The sequence below is a fragment of the Camelus dromedarius genome, chromosome 2 (genome assembly GCF_036321535.1).
Source record: "Camelus dromedarius isolate mCamDro1 chromosome 2, mCamDro1.pat, whole genome shotgun sequence".
In the NCBI taxonomy this organism is placed as follows: domain Eukaryota; kingdom Metazoa; phylum Chordata; class Mammalia; order Artiodactyla; family Camelidae; genus Camelus; species Camelus dromedarius.
In genome coordinates this window covers 15,604,047-15,628,881 of record NC_087437.1, presented here as the reverse complement: position 1 = coordinate 15,628,881, position 24,835 = coordinate 15,604,047, and the positions used below count along the sequence as shown (strand labels likewise).

Sequence of the window (24,835 nt, the reverse complement as noted above, 5' to 3'; positions counted from 1 at the left end):
CTTCAAGGGCAAAGACAACCAGCCTTGGCACCCACTCCCCCTCCTCCACCAGATCCTCCTGCTTCCATCAGGGACCCACATCTTCCTGATCTGGTTTCAGATCAGCAGGAGATTCTTCTGTTTCTCATGGAGTCTGATAACCGTTGGTGACCATTCTGCCTCAACAGTCCTGGGTTTATGGGATTTGGTTGTCTTTGAACCTTCCTGAGGAATAATTCCCGTCTCCCCACGTTCATGTCTGCCCGTGGACGGTTCTTGCCTGGGGGTCCCCCGTCAGGGAACTCACTGGTGCTCCCAGGATCCCCAACTGTGTTCAAGATGCTGGGAGCCTCCGGAGGAGGTTGAGAGCACAGGGGTCCGGGCAGGGCCACTGAATAATCACAAGCCTCAATGTCCCAGCAGATTCTCCCTCTGCTCACAGACTACACTTCTCTTTCTCGCCACCCCTTCCCTGGCTCCTGGTCCTCCCTCTGCCTCACCAGGAAGTCCAGGGCAATCCCAGCAGCAATTCGGGGGTGGGAGATGGGAACAAGAAGGGGTGAGAAGGAGGGTGAAGAGGAGGGTTCAGAAGCAAGGACCACCACACAGGGAGCCATCTGTGCTTGCTTTTCTATTGCTTCTGAAGTGTCTCTACTTCTGGCCTTTGGGATATTGTAGGTTTACAAGGTGATAAAAATGGAAACACAAGACCCCGGCAGCCTGGAGGGAAAGACGCCCACGGTAAGCTGCAGGGCCTTCTTGGGGCCATTCTTTGAGACAATAGATTGGTTTAACCCCTGGGGCCAATCTCCAGTCAATTGGAAATGGCTCCCTGGAGCACTGTGCTGGGAGCCTGGGGCCACCTCTGGGCTCAGGGGACCAGAGTGTCTGCATGCGCACAGGTGGAGAAGTAAAACAGCTTACACACCAGACGGGATCCCAGAGCTGGAGCATAAACCCCAGCAATAACAAGGCAGCCCATTATGGGAAACACTAAAAGCAGGACGCAGAATTGTGTTAACTTCAAATGGAATGCCAAGCCTCTGAAAGGCAGGAGACGTGTGAATAAGCAGAGCAGGGCAGAGAAAGACGCCCGGAATGGGTGATAGATGACCCGGGCTCCAGTCCTGCTTCTGGTCCTCACTCACCTTCCCTGGATCCCAGTTTCCCCCTCAGTAGACCAGATGGCGTCTAAGGTTTAGTGCAGTTTGGTACATCTTCCCATTGTTTTGGTTTAAAATTAGAATAATCTAGTTAATGCCACTGGTGTTTTAAATGTATTTATGCCAAATCATATTTGAATCTTATAGAATCTGTTCCAAAGGTAAATTTAATGAGGCATAAATCATTACGGGTATTTTTAATGTTCAGATATTGTAAGATGGAACCCAAAAAGGGTAGAACTAATAATAGAGTTTTCAGTCCCATTTTAGAAATGCCATCCTTCTTGGAAATGGGGGCAGGGGAGGCCTCGTTTGCAGAGCTGAAGCTTGTTAAATGTGTAAGTCCACTTCATACCCACTTAAGTCCCCGTGACGGCCCTTGTCAGAGGGTGACAGGAGCCAGAGTCCCGAGAGGGGAGAGGACACTGAGAGGGGGAATCTCAGCAGGGCTGCTCAGGTGTCCCCACTCCCTTCTGAGGGGCTGGCTGGGCCCAGGAGAGGCCCTGATGGTGATCTGAGTGATGGAGGCAAAAAAATCCCAGCTCCGGGAGCAGCCGAGTGAGCCCCGATGGTGCAGGGCTTTAAGGGCGCTCCGGTGTAAGACCGTGCGGGACGGAAGGGTGGGGGCAGGGGTCCAGGGACTGTTTTGGTCTTTGTGGAAGAGCAGAAAGTGAAGAAAGAAAAGGCTAGGTTGCTGGGTGAGGCCACAGCCTCACAGTGGGGTGTGCACCACCTGCCTGCCCACCACACGCTCTGCTCCCTCCTAGGAGAGGAACAGCCTCGGATCCTGGACGTGTCCGAGGCTTCAGGTCAAAGGGACCAAGGCCCCTCCCTCACCCCTCCTCCTAAGAGGGACCCAGGGGACAGAGAGAGGTGGCCAAACCCAGTCTGAGGTCGAGAAGGAAGGAGGCCTGGGTCCTAAAGGAAGGGGCTTTTCAGCAGAGGGAAAATGCATGTGGCCTGCCTCTGAGGGCTGAACTTGGCTAGTGCCTGGGAGCCCCTCTGTGGCCTGACGGTGACCAGGTCCCTAACCAGCTGGCACTATGTCACATCCAGTGCTGCCCAGAGGGGGTCGTGGAGCAGCTCCGGCCAGAGCTGGTGGTGACACCCCATCCTCACCCTCTCACCACATCTCTGGGGTCTATAGCACCGAGTAACGGGACTCTCACAGTCCTCGGGGGTATATGGATGCATGTGGGCGCAGCCCCACACTGGGCACAGTGGCTTCATACCTCTGATCCTGCACTTGCCAGCAGAGGACCCGCCACCCTGCATCCCCCCGGGAATCAGTGACACTGACTTTCCCACGTGACCCACCATCTCATTCACTCCCCCAGTCTCCCCACAGATACGTTCCTGAGGCCAAGAGGTTGCTGGAGGTTGGCCCGACTGAAACCCAGGCCTTGCACAGCCCCACCAGGCACACCCCCACGTTTCTGTGCTCTTCCCAGGCTTGGTGTCATATCCTGGGGCCCCACCTGCACCCCTCACGCACCCAGCACCCGGAGGCTTCTGACATGCAGGCTGAGAGTTGGTCCACTTGAGTTAGGGGCTCAGGGTCCCTTTGGCCCCATCCTCTCCTCACCCTCTCCCTGTCCTCCCACCCAGCTTGGCTGATTTAGGTCAGAGGGCCTTGAGTAAGGAAGACTCAGCCAGAGCCTGGGCTCTTTTCTGGGCTGGGACAGGGGTTTGCTGCCCATTCGTCCATCGATCGATGGGTCTGACCGCTGGTCGGTTAGCCGTGCAGCAGCTCCCTGGGGCTGTCCCGGGTCCAGGCTCCTTCTGAGAAAGGCTGGACGTCCGTAAGTGATTCTGAGGCCCAGCCTCCCTCAGGGGCCTCCACACAGTATCTTGGGCGACTGCCCTTGAGGTGCATGTGGTCAGTCTCCAGCTGACCGTGGGCGAGGGAGGAAGAGAACTCATTCCCGGAACAGCTGGCGGGGAAGCTGCAGGAAACTACGTGGTGGGGAGAAGGGGCTCCGTCATCAGTCCGTCTGGGGCTGCTGAGCTCATTGAGGTGAAGCCAGTTTCTTCACTGCTGACTTCTGTTCCCAGTGAGGAGTCGCCTCGGTTCCCAAACCGGTCTGACCAAGGAACCCTTCTAGGAGATCTAGCTCCTGAGAGCAGGGTTTCAGTCTGGGAATCATTTTGAAGGCCAGACAGTCCCAGCTCCTCAGAGAGACAGGGAGGCCTGGGCTGGGCAGCCCTGTCAGCCGGTCTCGGCCGCTGGCTGAGCCTCCCTGTGTTTCCAGCCTACCCCTGGGATCGGTCCAGCCTGAAATCCATGCCCCTGGATCTGCGGCAGTTTGAGAAACTGGACACCTATGCCTCACAGGTAGGAGAGCTGGGCCCTCGGCCTGTGGGCCGCCCCCCAGCCCCTCCGTCCAAGGTGGCTTGCAGTTCCCTGAGCCAGGGTGGCCACGCCCCTCCCTGAGCCCCTCCTGAAAGTATCAAGAATCCCCTGGGTGGGTGACCAAGAGTGCCTTTCCACAGCACGTGGATGGGGGACAGAAGGCCAGGACCTGATGTCACTACCACACTATTTTGATTATTGTAGCTTTGAGTAAGTATGAAATCCGGATATGTGTGTCCTCCAACATGGTTCATCTTTTTTCAAAGGTGTTTTGGCTATTCTGGGCCCCTTGAAATTCCATATCAATTTGAGGATTGGCTTTTCTGTTTTTGTAAAAGAAAAAAAAGGCTGTTGAAATTTTATAGGGATTGTGCTAAATCTGTAGATTGCTCTGGGGAGCATTGACCATGACTAGGAGCCGCCGTAGTGCCCAGATGCCCACCTGGGTGGCCCCAGGACCTACACAGAAAAGATGTGGTGGCTCCAGGCCCAGTGGGTCAGCTGGTCAGCACTGCCCACCATGGCCAGTCCCCACCAAGGGCTGCTCTCAACCCAGCCTTGGCCTCTCTGGGCCTCTCCTCTTTCTCCACCTGGAGGAAGAGAGGCCCTGGTTGCAGGTGGCAATGCACTGGGCTCCCCACAGCCCTCGTGCAGGCCCTGCCATAGCACATCCCTCCCACTCCCCAGGTGACGGTCAAGAGTGGCCTGGACGAGCTGGTGAGTGACCTGCTCCAGGAGGCCCACAGTGACCTGGAGAGGGTCCGCGCCATCTGGATCTGGATCTGCCACCACATAGGTAGGCCCACTGGTGGGTCCACTGGCTCTAGGACCCTGGTCCCAGAAGAGCATCTCTGGTCTTGACTCTATCACCAGAGTGTGTGGAGTAAGACTAAGGTGAAGGAGAGGGGCTCCCAGATGGTTGGGTTGAATAGCCAAAGACTAACCCAAGATGGGTAACTCACCATGTGCCAGCGGTCCCCATGAAGGGTGGGTGGGCAGGCATCCCACGTGGCCCTCTGCCCACAGCCAGAGTGGAAGCCCTTCACCCAGCAGCAGCCTTCCCTCCATCCTGCTCCACAGAGATGGGAACCCAGGGCAGAAGGTCGTCTCCAAAAGGAGGTTGGGGATGAGTCACAGCTATTTGAGAAGTTATCACCACACTTTAAGAGGTTTCTTAAAGCACCTGAGCCAAGAAGGGTGGGCACCGCTCTCCCTGCTCTCTGCTCCCACCTGGGCGACCTCGGACACTGCTCTCAGCTCAGTCTCCAGGTTCTCCAGAGCCACCCCAGGGGACCTGGGCCTGTGCAGCTGCCCGCAGCTCTGCACGGGACAGCCTGGTAATCTGACCAGCTCAAGCCAAGCTGGCGGGTGGTTGCTAAGGGGATTCTGGCTGCTGCCCCTTGCATTCAGTGGAGGAGCCGGGTGGAGAGGTGGACTTCTAGCATCTTCTCTTTGACATAACAACCAGCGGGGCTCCCCTGACCTGCTGCCCCTGGGCTTTCCCCTTGACCTCCCAGAGCAGCGGTTAGGGATGCAGCTTAGCGGATGGACTCCCCTGACACAGGTAGGGCGTCTGGCCATAGGCCCTGAGGGGCCGCCTCCTCCACCTGAACCCCAGCAGCTCAGCCTGGGCTTCCAGGGAGCAGCGGGGTGGGAAACAGAACATTTGTTGGACTTTGCTGCCCCCACCCTCACCCTCACACACTCACTCATACACTCACTCACATACACCTCCTGCCCCCGTGCCCTCAAAGGCCACAGTGATTCCTGCCTCAGGGCCTCTCCGCCAACCTTAGAATCTCTTATTAGCGGAGTGATGGGCTATGGGGGAGACAAGCTCTCACGACAGCTCAGTACACCCCCTGCGGGTCAGGGTGAGGCCTTGGCCTTGGGGGCCCCAGCAAGGACGGGTGAGCAGCCTCACTGCAGCTGGAACTGGAGGAGGGGACAAGCGGCCGGAGCCGCCACCCCCAGTGCCATCTTAGTCCCTTCCCCTCCCAGCCCCTCCTCGGAAGCCTCAGGAGCCAAAGCCTCGCTCTTCCTCTCACCACCCACACAAAGAGGTGGCATTTCCAGATCTTGCCCAGCCTGAGGCCCTGGTTCCATTCAGCCCACAGTGGTTTCTCCCCCGCCTGAGGGAGGCCGACCCAAATGGTGCAATGCTGGAGCCACAGCGGAGGGCGGGGGTGGTACCACAGGCAGGGGACCCCCTCTCCTCTGCACCAGCCCGGTCGTCTCCCAGGACCTGGTTCCTCACGGTCCCCTCCTCTGCCCTCCAGAGTACGACATCGAGGCTGCCCAGGAGAAGGACCGCCAAGCCTTCAAACCCACCACCATCCTGCAGACCCAGAAGACCAACTGTGATGGCTATGCTGGGCTCTTCGAGAAAATGTGCAGGTACGGAGGGGTCCCGGGCTGACCACCCTGACCCAGCCTCTCCCCAGGCCAAGCACCATGCGCCTTCACGCACAGACAGGGCCCAAAACTTGAGTTTGCAAACTCTGCTCCGAATCCAAGTGAGTCCTGAAAAGGTCAATTTCTCCCTTTTTAACACCAGCATAATTGACTTTGTACCATCTGCCGGGCTTCGTGATGCATTAACATAATGGCAGATGAATGCACAGAGATAATTTGGTTATAAAAGGCCCTTTTTCCACCTTCTCCCATCTCTGTGCAGCTGAAGGTTAGAAGAATGGCAGATCTGGGAATGTGAGGACAGTGGCTGCTGACGCCAAGAGGACTGTGAAAGGCTGTCCTCGGGGCTGGCACAGGGGCCCTCTCTGGGGAAAACAAAAGATCTCCTCCCTGAAAAGATTTGTCAGCTGGAAAAGCTGAATAACGAGGAAGCAGCTCCTCTCTTGGCGCCTGTGGGCTCCGTTTCCACTGCCCTGGGAGCGAGCACCTGGCCGGGTGGCCCGGGAGGTGGGGTGAGAGCAGGCGAGTGGCTGGTAAGTGGTTTGTGTTTGGAGACTCACGGCTGGTTCGACGCCGTGACTCAAGGCTGGGGGGCCCTGCTGACCCCCACAGCCTCCTGTGCCCACTGGGGTCTACTGTGATCCCCGGGAAACAGTCAGCCCTGGGGGCCACCGAAAAGCCCCTTCCCAGGGGTGTGGACAGACTGTGTACTCTGTCCTGCAGGCTTCTGGGAGTGGGTCTTCTCAGGCCCCCAGGTATCAGCTGGCCAGGACCGCAGAGGGTAATTATCAAACCAAGAGTAGCAGCAAACACTTAAGGGTCCACAGTCGGGCCGTTGTGATGTGTCAGTGTGGTGCAGTGGTCATGCGCCGTCTTGCTCCTGGGGCACACGCAACCCATTCCTGGCCTGACCCCCAGTTGTCCGGCCTCCCCCTGCCCCGATCACCACCGCTGAGTGCAGACACATGTTGCTCCAACTCTCCTGCTTGCTCTATGCTCTTCCCTTCCCCCACCTCCAAGGCCCACCCCTGAGACCATAGGCCCAGAGGGGACCAGGGCAGGTCAGGCTGCAGAGGATGCCAACTCCTCTGCAACCCATCTCCCTGCCCCCCACATCCTCACCCCACCCCAGGCCCTGGCACCCCAACTCTCCAGGAACCAGGATGCTCACCGACCCCCTGCCCAGGCTCCACAGGCCCTACGTCCTTGAACAAGAGTAAAGACTCACACTGTTCCATAAAGTCATCCCAAACCCGGCCTCACCCCGCCTTCCAGCCCTGTGCCTTCCAGCAGTTCCCACACTCCAGCTGGACAAGCTCAGTGTGCTCCCCTCTCTCTAATACTCTCCCAGGCCCCACTGCAGGACCGCCCACCTGCTCGCCCTCTCTTGATGCCATCAGCACACCTATACACCCGCTCAGGTCTTGTGCTTTTATTTAATCACTTTTCTAAATTAAAAAAAAACAAACAAACACTTAACTGTAGATGATTTCTAAAGTGCACAGAAGCAAAAAGAAGAAAATTGTACCCTGAATCCCACTACTTAGAGATGACACTTACCACTTTGTCATATTCTTTTCTGGACTTTGTTCTATCATGTAGGTGTTACCTGTGCTCATTTCCCCTTGTAGGTCTTACAGGTCTGTTAGGTCTTTTACGTCTTCGTCCCTGCCTTCCTGCTTCCCCTGTGAATATCCATCTCAGAATCCTACACACAGTAGGCCCTCAGTGCCAGGAAATGACAAGATATTCCTCGCAGACTTGTATGAAATCGACCTTACTCTCTTTTTAGATGAAGAAATAACCCTCAATCTGCTTTCAGTTCCATTTGTGCCTAGCATTTTTCAGAATGTAATTATTTTCATCTTAATTTGCAAATTGGAAAACCCTCGGGGTTTTAAGTCATAGAATAGATCCTTCTTTATCCAATAGAAGCCTTCTTAGCATGGTCTGAGAGTATCAGATTTAAGCCAGGAAGACTCAGTTCATTTACCAGTCCTTGATTTCCAGTCCCTAATTCACCACATATTAGTTTTATTCCTTTTGGAAGGCACCTAGCCTCTCAGAGCCTCAGTTTTCTCATCTGCACCCTGGGAACTCTGTTTCCCACCAGCAGGACTACAGCCCTAAACGAGAACATGCAGCTTGGAGTTTGCTAACCTGGAGGTTGTTGGGGTTTTTTTAAACTCTCCTGCCTTGTCAGAGTATGGGAACGTTTTTGCTGTGTAGAACTTTCCTGCAGACCCACATAGACTCACGTAGGCTCAGAAAACTGACATTTGCCTTGAGTGGAACTGTCAGCTCTCTGGCCTAGTCCAGAGGCTGAACTACAGCCAGATTCTGGCCCACAGCTGATCATTAAAACACATCCCAACGTTTTGCATCATTTAAAGTTAGGTTCCAGCCTGGCAGTTACCATGTGAAATGCTCTCCGCATTGCCTGGGACATTTAACCACACAATAGCTCACAGTTCTCTGAATTCCTTTAACTTTGGCTTTAAAGATCAGTAACCTTGTCCACGCATCTTTCCTAATTTCCCTTCTCTTTAAAATTACGGCTGAAGGTTTGGTAAATTCATTAGCGGATTCCTTAGTAACCGAGGACGTGTAATCCACACTTGCTGATTTATCCCTGCTTAGTTGTCAGGGTGGCCTCTTAGCAAGAGTTGTACCGATGCGGCCACCATTACTTCTGCCTGTCCCTGCCACCTGCCTGCAAGGGCCTCATTAAAGACTGATTTAATAAAGTAATTTGGTGGGGAATTCAGATATTTTTGCAATATCATTCATTCATCGTCTTTCCCGAGTAACCAACGTGCATTTATTTTTTGGTAGTGCTACTGCTTGTAAATGCTGGTCCAGTTTCTTCCCGACCTTCTGTGGTCCAGTATTAATGTCTCTCCTTTTGCTTCCGTTCCCCACGGCCTTGATGAATTCTGCTTACTTTCCTTGCAGGGGCAAAACTTAATTCCCCCGAATCCTGCCACTGAGTCAGCCTCTGTGATAATTCCTTTCTCTGTTATCACGGCTCTAGCACCACCAGCTAGCAGACTTCCCAGGGACTTTTGATAAAGCTGGGAGCTTATTACCAGTCTGAAGCTTTGATGCTGCAGAGACTGGTTGTCACCCATCAGATGTCAGTCTGTTTTCCATGCATCCTCCAGCTGTCACAGTAGCGTGCACAGCTCAGCATCACGTCCCAGACAATCCCAGAGCATCACTTGGTTCCTGAGGCCCCCAAAGGCTGGGAAGAGGCAGATGAAAAACCCTTAGCTCTGTCATAGAGGGCCACTGAAAGGGGCATCTGAACTCCCCCACCTTTATAGATACCCCAAAGGATGGTGCTCACAAAGGTGAATTACATCACTCTAGCAAACCAGCCTTAAACTTCACTCCGTATACCACCCAAAAGTTTATAGATGAAAAAAAACCCTCAGTGTACAAAAGAGCTGGTGCAATATGAGGCCTCCTGAGCATCAGGACAAATGAGCCCTGGTGCTGCTTTGGCCCCTGGCTGGCTGTGTGTCCCCAGGCAAGTCAGTCTCCCTCTCTGAACTGTGGATTTCTCATTTGTCAGAGAGGAGGCCCCTGAACTCAACCTCAGGGCTTTGGAGTGAGAATTATTACCTTGATTATAGTTACTGACCTGGACATAGGGAGGTATAAAAAAAGGGAAAGGGGGCCATAGAGCAGAAATACAAAGACACCGTCAAATTTACAAGAAATCAACTACATAAATTGTGAAATGTAAGTCATGGTTATGTCTGTCCTGCTGCAGTGTAGAAAACACAATTTTTTTTTTCTGTTCAGAATTTACTTTTATTGTAATAACATTAACCTTCTTGAGGATGAACGATTTCGGAACAGCAAGGCCCTAAAAATTCTAATTCACATATGTTTGCCCAGTTAAACTGACCATTGGGCTTAAAGTTAATAAAACCATGTCTCCTAATTTTACTATTAGAAATTACAATATTCTCATCAAGATACGGAAGAAGGGCAAGCTTCACTGCCTCTCCTACGGCTATGATCCCTCCCTCCCTCCGTCTTTTTCCACGTGGCTCAGCCATCCTGCGAGAAGTGTTCAGAGTGGAGGAAGTCCACTGTGTTCAGGGGCTGTTGTGTGCAGGGTGCACCGCCCACTGCAGTCAGCTCAGCCCTGCTGCTGCTGGGGCCGGACCATCTCTGTATAAAATGACAGTCACAGTCTGAATCCATCACCTCCTCCATTATTTCCACGTTGGAAACCCCACTGGCGCTGGGATTTCCAAACTGTCAGAAGTGAAAACCAAGATTCTGTAGCCTGAGGTTACTAGGTGCATCTCCATGGGTGATGTCTCGGCTCTAGGATGGCTGGTCAAAGCTCTCTCAGAGGAGGATGTATTTCTCGTCCTCTGCCCTTTCTTCAGTGCTCCCCCAGATCTTTCCAGCAAATTCTTCCTCCTTGGGGCTCTCTAAAAGGGCTATGCTTATCACTAGTATTTTAGTGGCTTTTCTTGTATCTGCCCCCCTTCCAACTACGAGCATGTCTACGGTGGCCAGTGAGCTTTACTTTTAGTATACTGTATTTTATTATGTTATAGTCCGTAGTATATTTTGAAAGGATAAATGGGGTCTTATTCCCTGGCACCTGGTATAGCGCTTTGCCCGGAGTGTGTAGAGTCAGTGATCTTTTGATGACATGAAATGGTGGAGGTTCATCCTGACTAGCGACCAGCAGCTGGAATGACTAGTTCTACACTTCTGCATGAGCGCTGTGGATTATTAACAATCATGCATTGCATTATGACTTCTTTGTCCAATTCATCTTGCACATGGCTGCCAGGTAACAAAATAGCCTCATCTCATAGTCAAGCGTGGCAGATGCTTACAGCTGAGGGGTTTTTTTCATCTTTGTTCTGCCCCAGGCCTTCCCCACGGCCCTCTCAGCTTCTCCCCAGCCTGTCAGAGGAGAATCACCCTCTAGAGACCACTTAATGCCAACCTTTCGTTTTGCCCGTGGAGAGCCTGGCAAAGTCACCCTGGAGCAAGCCCTCCTCTGCCAGCTCAGCCCGGTCCCCGCCCCCTCCAGCTGGGAGCCCTTGGGGAGGACATCCAGCCACTCACTTCTCCCTCCTCCAGCCCTTTCTAGGCTTGGGGCAGGGTTCTTACTCCTGCCCCCCTGCCATTTGGTGCTGGTGCTCAGACCATACCTTCACTTCACCTCCTGGGTGGGAGGATACCCCAGCCTGAGGACATGGCTTCTCCCAGGAGGACACCCAGGCAGAGCTTGAGCCGGCTGTCTGCCCACATCGGCACCCACTCCATTTTTATCACAGCACCTGGAGGCTGCGTGGGCACTCAGCGCTTCTTCCTTCCTTCCTTCACTCCAGGTGGCTCAGAGCGGAGGACGAGCCACTGTGGGCAGCGTGTCCCGAGGCCCACAGCTCCCCTCCCTTTCCTGCAGAGCAGCCCCTTCTCCAAATACTGCTGTTCCCAGTCCTCCCTGTACCCTCCCCATCATCCTAGAAATTCACATGCCCTGTCGTTCTGGGCAAGAAAGGAAAATAACTCAGCAGAGAATGTCATTTTCAGGTAGTTTTTACGGATTCTTTCCAATTAGAGAAGTAACCCATAATCGTTATTGAAAACTGTAAAAATAAAGAGAAGCTTAAAGAAGAATATTAAAATCACCCCTAATCCCATTACGAAGAGACCAATCCGTCTCCCGTCTTCCATGTTGCGCACGCACACACGCACAGAGGCATTGTGCTGATGGTGGAGTTTTACAGGCTCTTGTCAGTTCACAGCGTGTCAGGAGCATCTCTGACCTCACTAAATATTTTTCACAACATTCCTTCTCCTCACCCACTCTCTTGAGTATGTAGAGCCCTACCTCCAATGGAGGTACCTCCTGTACCTCTGTCCAATGCCTCTGGGACGCATGCGACCCTCCCCTCTCTGCTGGCTGTTTCCTCTAAGACTCTACATTCATTCAGATTGCCCATCCTGAGAACAAACCCTTGGGCCTCACATCTGGTTGCAGCTAAATGACGAGGGGGCTTTCCAGGAGTTCTTGCTGCACTCTCTTTCCTCTCCTGGGCTCCTGGGCTCCTGGACCCACTGCCTCTGGGTCCCCATTCTGCTTGGGGAGCTGGTAGTCTTTACCAGCAGAACATTCTGACATCCAGATCTAGTTTGTCTTGCTCTCTGCCCTGGTCTCCCAAGTGCTCCCAAAATCTTCCCATAGGGCCCAGCTGGTCTGTTCTTGTGGGATTTCTTAGACAGCCTGGGAGACCTGGATCTCCTTTTGTGAAGATGCAGGCAGAAACAGGTGGGGGCTGCAAAACTTCCCAGCCCAGGAGCCCCCCGCAGAGCAGGCCTGCCCCCTGCAGGAGAGAGCGGTTCCCTGGGGATGTGCGCAGCCCCCAGGGCAGGGTGGAGTCTGGTAACTACACCTTTGGCCTCACCAACTCTCTCTACAAATGATATGTACATAGAGATACATACTATTTAATCCAATATTCTGCTAATTGTTAATTCAAGTTCATTTTTATAGGGAAAATTTCCCCATTCTTATCCTGAATGCATGCCCATTTCACCCCATTACCCTGAGGCTCCGTGGCCTCTCGTTTAGAAAAACTGAGGCTCAGATCTGGTCGCTGGAAAGACCCTGGCTGCCCGGGGTCCACTTCCCTGAGATGAGCCCTGCCTACACCCCGGAGCGCACACCCGGTTCGTGTGAGGGGACGGTAGAGTCAGCAGACAGCTGTGCTGAGCCCCGTCCGCAGGGGCCACTGCAGACATCCTGGCTACCACGGGTTTGGGTGTTGATTATACCAGCATTACCGGTGAAAGGAAAGGGTCTCAAAGAAGGAGCACCTTGTTCTGACTCACACACTGTCCCCAGAAGTGTCCGCACAGGGCATCTCCTGGGTTAGAAGAGCAGCCCACCCCTCAGATGCCATGTGGGGGCCGCCTGGCCGTGGCAGGGCTCTCAGGACACTGGCTGTGGCTGCAGGGCGGTGCCCACAGCCTAGGTCTGGGCTTCAGGGTTTCAGCTACAAATGCCCAGATTGTAGCTTGCCCATGGGGTCCCCAGAAGTGACCAGCACCCATCCCCTGCTGTCCAGGCCTTAGAAAGTCATCCCAGACTGGTTGTGAGTGGTTGGGGAATGCTCTCAAGGGGGCCTTGATAAAAGCTCAGGCCGACTGGTCAGCATTTCCACTCCCAGAGTGACAACTACAAGGGACTCTGAAACCGTGGCCACAGCAATCGGTCAGCAAATGGCCTTACTGCTCTGTTGTGGCCCTGGCAGTCAGATCTGAGCCATCCTGGCAGTGGGCCAGTCATCCCCGGGTCACAGGGGACTCCCACTGGCCTGGCCCAAAGGTCCCCACACAGCTGTCCATGGTCAGGGCGTGGCAGGGGAGTGGGCTCACCCTCCGGTCCAGCACCCCTCGCTGATGCCCCACCCGTGTCATCTAGACCCAGCTCCTCAGTCGCGCCTCCAGATCCTCTCTGGTTCTTCAAGAACATCATCATCCCCCAGGTTTCCACGGTCCCCCGGTGGTCCTCGCTGTCGCACCGTGTCCTCCTGCAGGCTGCTGGCGGAGCAGTCAGGCAGGCTCTGGGGAGAGACATTCCCAAGTGGTTTGTACAGTCTGGAGGGAGGAGCAGACAGCGGAAACTGCAGCTGGTCTGTTCCAGTGGGAGCAGCCAACCCTGTGCCCACCCCCCTTGTCCCCAGGTCCTGCATATAAAAGCCCTCAGGCTGTATGACTGTGCAAGAGGCAGGAAAAAGGAGAGACAGGGAGGGACTGATGGACAGCAGAGTGCCTGAGGCCTGGGGCCGCAGACAGGCTTGGGGGAGGAGGGGATCCAGCCCCCCCCACCCACAGCAGGAGCGACCTCTCAGACCCCCGTCCCGCCCCCAGGATCGCCGGTGTGCAGTGCATGACCGTGCCTGGCTACTCCAAGGGCTTTGGCTACCAGCCGGGGCAGAGCTTCTCTGGAGAGTTTGACCACGCCTGGAACGCCGTGTACCTGGAGGGGCGATGGCACCTGGTGGACAGCACCTGGGGCAGCGGCCTGGTGGATTCCACCACCTCCAAATTCACCTTCCTGTAAGTGCCAGCCTTGGTTCTGCGGGGTGTCTGGTCGGTGGAAGGAGGCAGCAGGGGGAGAAGGCGGCCAGCAGGGGAGGAGAGCAGGGGGGCCTCCGTCTGCTGCTGGCCACTCCCACCCTTCCTTGGGCTTGGGAGTGAGCTAGCTCCAGGCCGACTGTAAGGGCCTTGATCTTTCTGTCACCTCGCTGTCCAATGACTAAATCCGCCCCCTGGCTCCTGGGCACTCTCCCCACCCAAGTACTAAAAGACAGTGTCTGCCTACACACGGGCCACATGCACAGAAAGGCAGGCCTGAGAAGCTTCTTTAAGTGTCCGTAGGTTCCCTCAGGCCTTTGGCCATTGACTGTGTTCCATCCACAGATGCCAGAATTCTCTTCCACTGTTTCTCCCGGACACTGGATTCCTTTCCCTCCTCTCTGGGCTGAATCAGCCACACCCCATCTCTGAGGAAGGGGCTCTGGTTTGTGGGAAGGGACACTATGCTGTGCCGGGTCACCGTGGCCACCATGGGGCAGGGAGGCTGGGGTGCCGGGGCTGGAGTGTGCAGGTCTGGCCTCCGAGGTGCCGGCCTTATCTTGAGGCCATGACGTTCCCACTGGGTCTTGATGTACATCAGCAGCTCAGGTGGCTTTTCATCCGGAGGATGAGGGCGCTGCCTCAGTTGTGCAGTTTAACCTGACGGTCCTTCCCACAGGGCAGATACAAGCACATGCACTCGGCCCATCCACACAGGGCGCGTCCAGTCACAGCCCTCCTCCGCTCTGTCAGCTCTGAGCACTGCTCGCCTTGGGCCTCGAGGAGGCTCCCCCATTCCAGCTGAGTTCCCTGTTCTTCCGCTGATCCCCATCACTGACCTCCAGAGAGCCGCTTCCAGGGACTGCGTCAGGGCCTCCTCCCTGCACAGTGGCGCACCCCGGGCTGCGTGCAGAGCTGGTGCGCCCGGCCTTCCCTCCCTGCTGTCCCTCCATGTCACTAGCACCTAGTCCGTGGGGCATGGATTTGCTCGAATCTCTTTGGTTTTGAGAGCAAGGGGAGCCCACTCTCCACCTGGACTGCGCCACCTGGGCTGTGACCTTCTCGTAAAATGGGCCTCAGATCCGGCCTTGCCTCCTGTTTCTGGAAGCAGCCACTGAGGGGGCATCTGCAGTGCCCGTGTTAGGGCTGCAGATGGTGCCTCTTCCCATCAGGTTGTGGGTGGGACCCTACTGTGGATGTGTTAGCTGAAAAAGTAGGCCCCAAAGACCCCCTGTGAACCCCACCTGCTCCTCTGCACGGCTGAGCCCCCCACCCACCCACACGGGTACTGACCAGCTCTTCCCCCTCCAGCTACAACGAATTCTACTTCCTCACGCACCCTGCGCTGTTCATCGAGGACCATTTCCCAGACAACAAGAACTGGCAGCTGCTAAAGCCTCCACAGTCCCTGAGGCAGTTTGAGAACAACATGTATCACAAGAGCGAATTCTACAACAAGGGGATGCTCAGCGCCTACCCGGAGACCTCCACCATCAAAACAGGTAACCGGAGCTGGCCCAGCCGGGCCAGGAGCTCTTCCTGCAGCCTCTGAGGTCCGCGCTCCCCGCCCAGCAGGTCAGGGAGCCAGGGCTGGTGGTCCCGAGCGGGGTGCGTCTCCCTCAGCTGACTCAGCAGGGAGAGGACTGGCTACACACACCTCCCAGCTCAGGTGCCTGACAGATGCTCCCGAACGCCTGGCAGAGAGTATGTGTTGGCCCCGCAGAGCTGGGATCTGTGTGTCAGTGGCCTAACCCGCTGGTGGGGGAGCAGCGGGGGTCTCCCAGGACAGAGTGCTAGGGGGGTGCTACATTAGGGAGGTGGCCGCTGAGCTAGGTGTTGGGAGCTGAAGGAGAATGAGCATCACAGGACAGGAAGGATGCAGCCACCCTTCGACATCTGAGCTCAGGCAGCCCAGACGAGGGCCGGGCTCCAGGGGCATAGCCTGGCCTCTCACAGCCTTGTCTCCCCGGCCTGGTGCTACTGGTTCTGCCCGCTACTCTGCCTCCTTCCCTCTTGAGGCAGGACCAGCCTCTTCCAGCCGATTGCCCTGGGGCTGGGCAGTGCAGGACCGGGACTGGGCTGTCCCCAGGGCTGGCTTGGACTGACATTTGCTCCCCACCTCCCCCATCAGGCAGCCAGCTGGGTGTGTTTGTGAACCCCAGGGCACATGGCAGGCCGGGCTTGGGGGGCCAGGACCGCAGCTCAGGGCTTAGCACAGCCGGGTCAGTGCGCCCCCATACTTTCTGCAAGCACTGCCCATGGGCCCCGTCTCTGCACCTGGGGGCCTGTGTGCTCCCAAGAGGGAAGCCGTGAGCTCACCCAGTGTTAGCACAGTGGGGTCCTTGGGGCAGACTGCGGGTGATCCCCAGGCCATGCTGCAGGGAAATGGGGACACGAGGAGCACAGGCACCCCCCACATTGGTCCCAGCTGCCTGGTCCCTTCCACCTCACAATGGCCTCCTTAACCAGGCTGCTGAGCTCTGGAATACTTTTGAAAACCACAAACACCTGGCAGCTCCTGCTGTGAAAATAACAGCATGAGGCTGCCGTCCTGAGAATAGGGCCGCTGCACGGATGTCAGGTCGGGGGCCGGCTCTGTCCGTCGTGGGCCACAGGGCCACAGGGAGGAGTGGGCCAGGCCACACCACTGTCAACACAATGCCACCAAGGAGTTTGCCTTTTCAAGAGACATAGACATGTTAACGCTGGCTTTCTCAATATATAGTAACCTAAAATTTGATTGCATATTCATGAAGCATATTTAAAGACTATGTCTTTGCTGGAGCTCATTTTGTTAAGAGTGGAGATGGGAAGAAAGCAGAGAGGGAAACTGAGGGGGGCAAAAGGCCGGGAGGGGAGAGCAGGAGAGGGAGAAGGAGGGACGAGGGAAGGAAGAGATCACAGGCTCCTACAGGGTCCCTGGGGGTCTCCAATCCTTTACTTCAGGTCTTCCCAGCTGTTCAACTCACCTTTGCCAAGAACCCCCTGGGCCAGGGGCCCTGGCCAGGCCTGGCACGCGGCAGGAAAGGAGGCAGATGGGCCTTCCCCACGTGCCCACGCCAGCAGAGAGGACAGACATTACACAGAACACAGACATTACACAGTGGTGCTAAGTTCCCTGAAGGAGCCTCGGGCGAGGAGAGGGGCTTCCCGGCAGCTCAGCCTAACCCCAGGGCATCAGGAAAGCTTTTGTTTTTTTGTTTTGCTTTTTGTGGGGGGAGGTAATTAGGTTTATTTATTTATTTACTTACTTACTTATTTTTTATTGGAGGTACTGAACCCAGGACCTCGTGCATACTAAGCACACGCTCTACCACTGAGCTATACCTCCCCCCCAGGAAAGCCTTCTCTGCAGTCAGAACATTACGTTAAGGTCTTATCCAGGTTTGGGGACAGTGGAAGAGGGAACAGCAGGTGTGAGGGCCCCAGGATGTGAAGGGGTGTGCTGCTGGAGGCCTCTTCACTGGTCTCCAGTTTGATGGTGACCCACAGAATTGAGCCCACTAGTGACTGCGTGTATATTTGCAGGAGCCCTTGGGCTGCTGTGTGGAGGTGCTGGCAGGCCCTGTGCATCCAAGGTGAACTGCACAGGGACCTCACTACCACCTGGGAAACAAGATGGAGCAGGCTGGGGGCCACGAGGAGTTGAGGGCTGAGATAGCTTCTGCCCCTTGAGTGGCTTAGAAGAAAAAGAGAAGGGAGAAGAGGGATTCAAGTCTACTGCTCTTGGTCACTTTCCTTTGGAGGTTTCCAGGAACAGTTGTCCCACAGTGGCTGACAGCAGTGGAGAAAGTGTAGACAAAGAAAATAGCACAAAAGCACAAAGATCTCACAGTTAGTGTAATGGGAAGAGAAGGGATGGTAACAGAGATCGGATGGTGGATCACAGGGGTGGGGAGAGGCCAGGATGGAGAGGGCGGTGGACGAAAGGTGAGGAGAGGACTTCCAGGAGGGCATGGCCAGCAGCCCAGATTCTCCAAGGAAGTCACTGAAGACTTTGGAGAGTAGAAGCAGAGGCCAGATATCAGAGAGCTGAACTGGTGGAAGGGAACTGTGGCAGGGAGGGGTTTGGGAGAATAAGGTAGGTAAGGAGTCAGCCGTGCCTGAGAAGGGAGGGAAAGTCTTCCAGATGGAGGGACCATGAGGAAGGCGGAGGGGAGAGGCCAGCTGAGCCTCCATCCCTGTCCTGTGGCCTGTGTGGGGATTCTCACTCCCAAGATGGGAGGTAGCGCTGAATGTAGTAGCTGAGCAGCTTGGCTTCAGGGGACCTCGTGGCTGATTAGATCGGAAGTCTTGGGACACTTGTCCTAAAGCCTGGGCATGGCTTTCCCCCTCCCCAGCAAGAGCACTGGACCCCTGGCTGGGGAGAGTTACTAGCATGGATCAGACACTAGTCTGTCTCCTTCCTTTGTGCTCATCCGTGAATGGGGCCAGGGAGGTGGCTGGGATGAGGAGCAGGGGATCATCTTCTGAGAGGAAGGCAAGGCGAGGCTCTCAGAGAAACCCTGCCCCTCCCTGTGGTCCTGCAAGGCAGGGAGGACCAGGTAGGAGAGTGCCCTGGGCTGCAAAGACCAGAGAACTGACCAGGACAGAGAAGACAGCGCTGGACGGCAAGGGGAGCGGTGGGAGGGGTGGACGCAGAAGACCCTCCCATGCAGCCACTGACTTCCATCAAGAAGCCTGGGGTAGGGGAGAGGGGGAGACAAGGAAGCAGCCCCACCCCTTGAGCACAGTTTCCTGGAGGGAAGCCGCTCCAATCAGCTTTTAAAGGTAATGCATGGACATGACAGCCATGACACTGTAATGATCTGATGCTGGAGGGAGCAGAGTGAAAGTAAGATGAAATTTGGAGGTGACGGTCAAAGGGTGGCTCTCCAACCAGCGTCTCTCCCTGCCCTGGAATCAGGCTAACCCTCTGTGCAGTCTTCATCTGATGTGAATTAAATGGGCAAAGCGATACAGCTAGGGGGCAGATTTTTTTTCTTGAGATCGACCCCCAGCTTTCAGCTCTCTGGAAGAAAACCACCTTGAGGGAGTAGGGGAGCCCTTCCAGGGGTGTGCAGCCGCGGCTGAGATCCTGTTCAGTGACGTCACACTTGTGGCTGAAAGCTATCATAGTGAAGGTATCTCTGCCGTGGAAATGGGCAGAGGCTGTAAGTCAGGGCCTTTCCCCCAGAGATCCTATTGTTAAACACTTACTGGCACGTGGGCACATGCTGACTCCATCTCACCTGACCCTGGCTCCTCTCCACAGTGAACGGGAAAGCCACGGTCACCATCGAGAGCTGCGCCCCGACGCTGTTCATGTTTATGCTCAACGGTAAGCAGGAGCACGGGCTGCTGAACCTCAGGAAGAACGGGATGAAGCTGGACGTCTACCCGCCGACCGTGGGCACCCACAAGCTGCAGATCTTCGCCAAGGGCAACTCGGAGATCTACAGCTCGGTGCTGGAGTACACGCTCAAGTGCCACTACACCGACATGGACGTCCCACTGCCTGCGGAGCTGCACCAGCCTGTGGGCCCCAGCTGGTTCTCGGAGCAGATGGGCATCGTGAAGCCGTCCCACCTTGAGCCGGTCATCTACACCAGCGACGGGCGCTGCTCCGTCAGCTTCGGCGTGGAGGAGGGCATCAGCGTCCTGGCGTCGCTGCACGGGGACGACGGCCCCATCACCGAGGAGACGCAGCGGCGCTACATCTTCCAGCTGCACCGGGAGAAGCGGACAGAGCTCAAAGTCCAGCTGCCCCACGCCGGCAAGTTTGCCCTCAAGATCTTCGTCAAGAAGAGGCAGGAACCAGGCAACTACATCTTCGTTTTCAATTACCTCCTGTGCTGCACCAACGCCAAGGTGAACTGGCCCGTGTTCCCCGAGAGCTTCGGCAACTGGGGGCCGGACAACGAGCTGCTGGAGCCCCTGTCGGGCGTGCTTCCTGCCAACCACAACGTCCCGTTCAAACTGAAGCTGCACGGCGTCGCCAAGGCCCTGGTGAAGGGGCAGGACACGTGGCCCCTGACCCTGAACCACGAGGGCTACTGGGAGGGCAGCTGCAGCACGGCCGGCTGCCAGGAAGTCTACGTCATGGTGCTGGAGAATGCCAACCACAACTTCTACTCCTACATCTTGAAATACAAAGTGAATGCCCAGTGACGGCCTGGGCCCCACCACCGCCTGCCGGGGCCCTCCGCCAGGCCCGCCTGGGGACGGCCCAGGGGCAGTGCAGAGAGCCCCGGACACCACTGCGTCTGCATGGAATCCCGTCTAGGCCTCTGCCTCAGTCTCCCTGCTCCGCCGCCGGAGCAGTGATGCTTGTGTTCTGATGGCCGAGGGGACAGAGGCAAAGGCCCTTTAGAAGAAAAAGGTGCTATGTAAATCCAAGGTATTGTAAACTGTACCCCACTGCCCAGATGCCCCCTTCTCGTGCTGATACTGCTGTGGTTGCTACAGGGCTGGTGTGGGAATGCAGGCATGCTGCCCGGGCCGCGGTGGGGCGAGAGAAGAGGTACGTGCCCTGCGAGGCTGGGTCATCCTGAATCCTCGCACCCCCCTCAAGTAGCATCACAGTGTTTCTCACCAGCTCCCCAACCCCAGGGGGAGGTGGCACTACCATTTTTACCCCAGACCTGACCACCTTCCGCATTCCTGCTGCCACTCCTTGCTCTTTGAGGGCTGGGGAGGAGGGTGTGGAGAGGAAGCTAATTGCCCCTCAAGTGGCTGGAGGCAGAGGGCCTCCACAATGCCTGTGTGTGCTGGGAATGTGGCAACAGAAAAGTTATGGGAGATACCAAGGCAAAGAGCAGCCAGTGCCCACTCTTGAGTGTCCTGGGTGGGGGCCAGGGGGTTCAGGGACACATGGCAGTCCTGCCACCTGAGCCTAAGGGCATGAGACCTCCAACTCTGCTCTCAGAGGGACTGATTCGGTTCACTCGGCCCCTGCAGGTCCCCCTAGAGCCTGTGCCTCAGGCTGCAGCTGGCACCCATTACAGGGAGCCTCATGAGGCTGGGCCCTTGGGGAACCCTGGCCATCACCCTAACTAAAGACCCAGGCAAGGAGGAGTGCAAATGCTGCAGTGCCAGGGGGACCCCCAGGATAACAGGGCCCCGTCAGCCCCCAAGATCCCTACCACCAAAGCCATGCCTGCGGAGATGCCGATCTGCCCTGGGAGCGATTTCTGTGCTTGTCCCTATCCCATCCCCTCCCTCCCCTTCCTAGACAAGAGAAACCCCCCCAGGACCCCCCTCCTATAGGGACAGTTCCGAGCCCCTTACTTGCTCTGACCTGAGAAGCTTCGGCTGCCCAGCCAGCCCTTAGCAGCACCTCGGGCCAGCGTTGCTATGGCAACAGTGGAAAGGCTGTCTCAGTGAGGGCAATGAGAGGGAAGGATGGAGGGGCCTTGAGCGGCCATGTGTGGCCACAGCAGCGCCATCCCAGCACATGGAGACACTGGAGGTGGTCCCTACGGCCCTCCTGCTTCTCCAGCTCTACAGCCCCTGCCTTTCAGCACCTTGGCCCCTGAGGGGCAGCACTGCCCAGCACTCTGCCCACACTGCCTACCCTCCAAATGCCCCTGGGCTCAGTTACAGCCAGGGCCAGCCAGGATCCTCAGAACCTCCTCATTTATTCGTGGAGCACTTAATAAGCACCACACTGACCCTCCACACTGGGGCTACAGAGGGAATGGAAGGGCCCTGCCCCACCATCCCAGAGCTCAAGGTGGGTGGCAGCAGCCACCCCTGCCCACACCTGTCTCAAGTTCCAGTCTTCCAACACTTCAGTCCATCATTCCCTGGGGTTCCACCCCCAAAGATCCCCACTGCCACCCAGCATGGACCCAGTCCAGAGCAATGTGATGGGGTGCCTGTTCTGTACCAGGCTGGGGGCCCTGGAACACAAGGGCAGTACACCTTGGGGGGCTGAGCCGCCCTGGCCTGTGTCCAGCATCCTCTGGCAGGCTCTGCCACCCAGGCATTCAGCACCATGTCACTCACGCCTGGAAAATGCACAAAGGCCACAGAGGCGGAATCACTGTGCACCACAACAGGGAAACAAGGGAGGGTTTACACCCTGAAAACAGCCTTTTCTCATTCTTTTGATTTTATAGGCTGAAAGCAACATGCTGTGTTTCATCAAAATAATAAGTGCCTTCTATGACTCATGTCACTCACTGGACCCAGAGCTGGCTGGCTCATCTAGTCCTGCTGAGAACGACATGCATCCTTTACAAAGCAATGTAATTAATCAATACATTCTGGGGCGTGCAAAGGATGCCACCCAGCAAAATAGGAGCTTTCCCAAGAACAGAGAAGGAGGCGCAGCCTCTCAAAGCGCAGGTGGAGCATCAGCCTCCCCTCCCTGCTCAATTAACCAGGCGCCCCCGCCCCTTGTAAAGACAGCTGTAGACACAGTCAGACAACACCTGCATTTCTATCCACTGAATTAAAAACACACGAAATGAAATCCAATCTTAATGAATTTTTACACGCATGCTGCTCAGGGTAGAATTCGGGGTTGCGTTTTGAAGTCTTTTATTCAAATCCCCATCTTTGTTTCCCGGTCGAAGCGTCCCAGCGGCCCGTGGAATGGCACGGGCGCCCCCTGGTGGCCGATATGCGGATCTGCCGGCGCTGCATCCCGACCCCCGACCCCCAACGCTGTGAGGCTGAATCTATCACTGGGGTTTTAGGCAGAAATTGAAAAATGCGACTGAGATGTTTATGTTAAATTCACTGGGTGCTTTTTCATGGCTTCTCAGCGCTTCCTGTGTGTACATGGAGTACGTCGTTGCCACGCACAAGCTGTGAAGCGAGGCTGGGGGCTGCCTCTCGTGGTGGGAAGACACGAATGTAATAGGACTGGGGAGTGCTTTGCCTAGAAATCCCGTAGGAGTGTATGGGACAGCTTTGACCACACTCATTCCTACGCCAGTGAAGGATTGAAACTGATCGAACTCAGAGAGCTTTTGCTGCAAGTCCTAGGATGGCAGCCCTCAGGCCACATAAGGGTGTGAAGGGTTGGGGAGGGTTGGGGAGAACTGAGGAGTGGGATAGCACGAATGGGCTACAACCACAACCGCAATTACCTTCAACTTGTTTCGGAAGCGCCACCAACACAGCTGGACTCCGTTTTCAACAATCTGATTGTGATCATTGTGTGTTCCCCCTATGTTACATTGTCCCTCCGGGACAAACTCCTTACAGCCTGCTGAGAGTAAAAGGAGATAAATAGATAACTGAAGCATGAAGGATTGAGGCTAGACATAAAGAAGTATTTCCTGTTGTTAAGCAGGAGGGACAAGTTGCCAAGAAATTTTGTGAAATCCTCTTCTCCAAAGGACTTGAATAGTAAAAACGTTTTCCCAGTGGTCTTGGGTCTTAGAAGACAAGATTCTCTCCAAAGCAGTGAGTCCTTGAAATACACTAGCTCACCCTCAGCCAGCGAGAGAACTGTACTGTTGCGTCCTTTGCCACTGGCACAGTGTTCAGAGGTGGGGGGCATCTGTGTCCCACGTCAGTGTTTACCTGAGGTCGATCAGTTCTTTTCATTTGAGTGAGTAGCTGGAACTCTGAAGAGGTGTTGACTTTTCATAATGTGTGCATTGAGTTGTGTGGGCCAGTGGCTGTTGAGTATGCTTTCCCCACATTGTTGCTGGTGTTGTTTTTCAATAAAATTTATATTCATTTTTATCCAACAATGTAATTATCGATCCATTCTTATCATTGTTCTCACAAGGGGAGGAAAAACAGGAAAAAACACTTTCATGTTCAAAGGGAGCACTAGGGAAAAAAAATCAATCTCCCAGCTATTTGAATGTGATGGTGAGATGCTATTTCACATTAAAGGAAACATAATTAGGTTAGCTCCAGCCCCTCTCTGGCTCACATGCCTTTGAAGAACGTGAAGGCGGTGTTTCTTTCATTGAATCTTGTTTAACTTGAAGTTTTTTAAGTCGATCCTAATTTCTGTTTTTAGTGAAAGAAAAAAAAATTCCAGAAATGCCTATCAGCCTACTTTTTTGATTGTTTTGAATATACATAAATATATATTTGTTGATATTCATATACTTTGCAGAAACTTTTCAGCAGGTTGCTTAAGCAGATTATTCATAAATTAGACATTTAGGGAAGTACAGAAAATGAAAATCAAGATACCTCTGAGAAGCTGCTGTAACCATGGAGACCATTCTTAACAGCTGTAATGTGAAGGACAAAAAAACTCACGTTCCCATATCTGGCCCGCTGCACCCCTGACTGCTAGACCCACAAACACGACGAGCCCCATCACGCTTCTCCTTACGAAGGAGCCCACAGGTGGACCACATCTTTAACAGCATAGTTAAGAGGAAGTCAGAACAAACAATCTCCACAGAATAGAAGGAGGAACTCTTGAATTACTAGAACAGTCTGAAAATGCCAGCCTGGGGCTGGAGTGGATGACCTCTAAAGTCCCTTCCAGTCTGGAGAGTTTGTGATGCTGTGTCTCCGTGAACAGATGCTGGCAGGTGGTAGACCTGGGATTGTCAGTGGTGGAACATCTGAAGGGCCCTGCTGTGTTAAAATCCAGCCCTGCAGCCCCCGGCAGACTGCGCTGCGGGCTTCTCTCTTGCCTGAGGGCAAGGGGCTGGAGACGACCCAGCAGAAGGACCAAAGGGGAAGCAACAGCCCCGACAGGATGTTGCTTCTCTCTGATTTTGCGAGCAGAACTAAGGAAAACTGAAAATCAGGCAGCAATTGGAATACCCTCTCTCGGATGTTCCCCCTGAATTCCTGAGTCAAAAGATACTGAACCAAAGTCAATTCTCTC

General features: G+C 55.0%; 1 protein-coding gene across 1 annotated transcript in view; it reads left to right on the top strand.

Moving 5' to 3' along the window:
• KY (kyphoscoliosis peptidase) overlaps positions 1-23,726 on the top strand; it is a 42,429-nt gene extending 18,703 nt beyond the window's left edge. Inside the window, exons 5-11 of the mRNA XM_031439420.2 lie at positions 658-720; positions 3,395-3,477; positions 4,183-4,291; positions 5,775-5,892; positions 13,828-14,016; positions 15,346-15,536; positions 19,289-23,726. Of these exons, the coding sequence (XP_031295280.2) occupies positions 658-720; positions 3,395-3,477; positions 4,183-4,291; positions 5,775-5,892; positions 13,828-14,016; positions 15,346-15,536; positions 19,289-20,184 (1,649 nt within the window). The 3' untranslated portion in view covers positions 20,185-23,726. The remainder of the gene's footprint in view (positions 1-657; positions 721-3,394; positions 3,478-4,182; positions 4,292-5,774; positions 5,893-13,827; positions 14,017-15,345; positions 15,537-19,288) is intronic.
• The last annotated feature ends 1,109 nt before the right edge of the window (positions 23,727-24,835 follow it).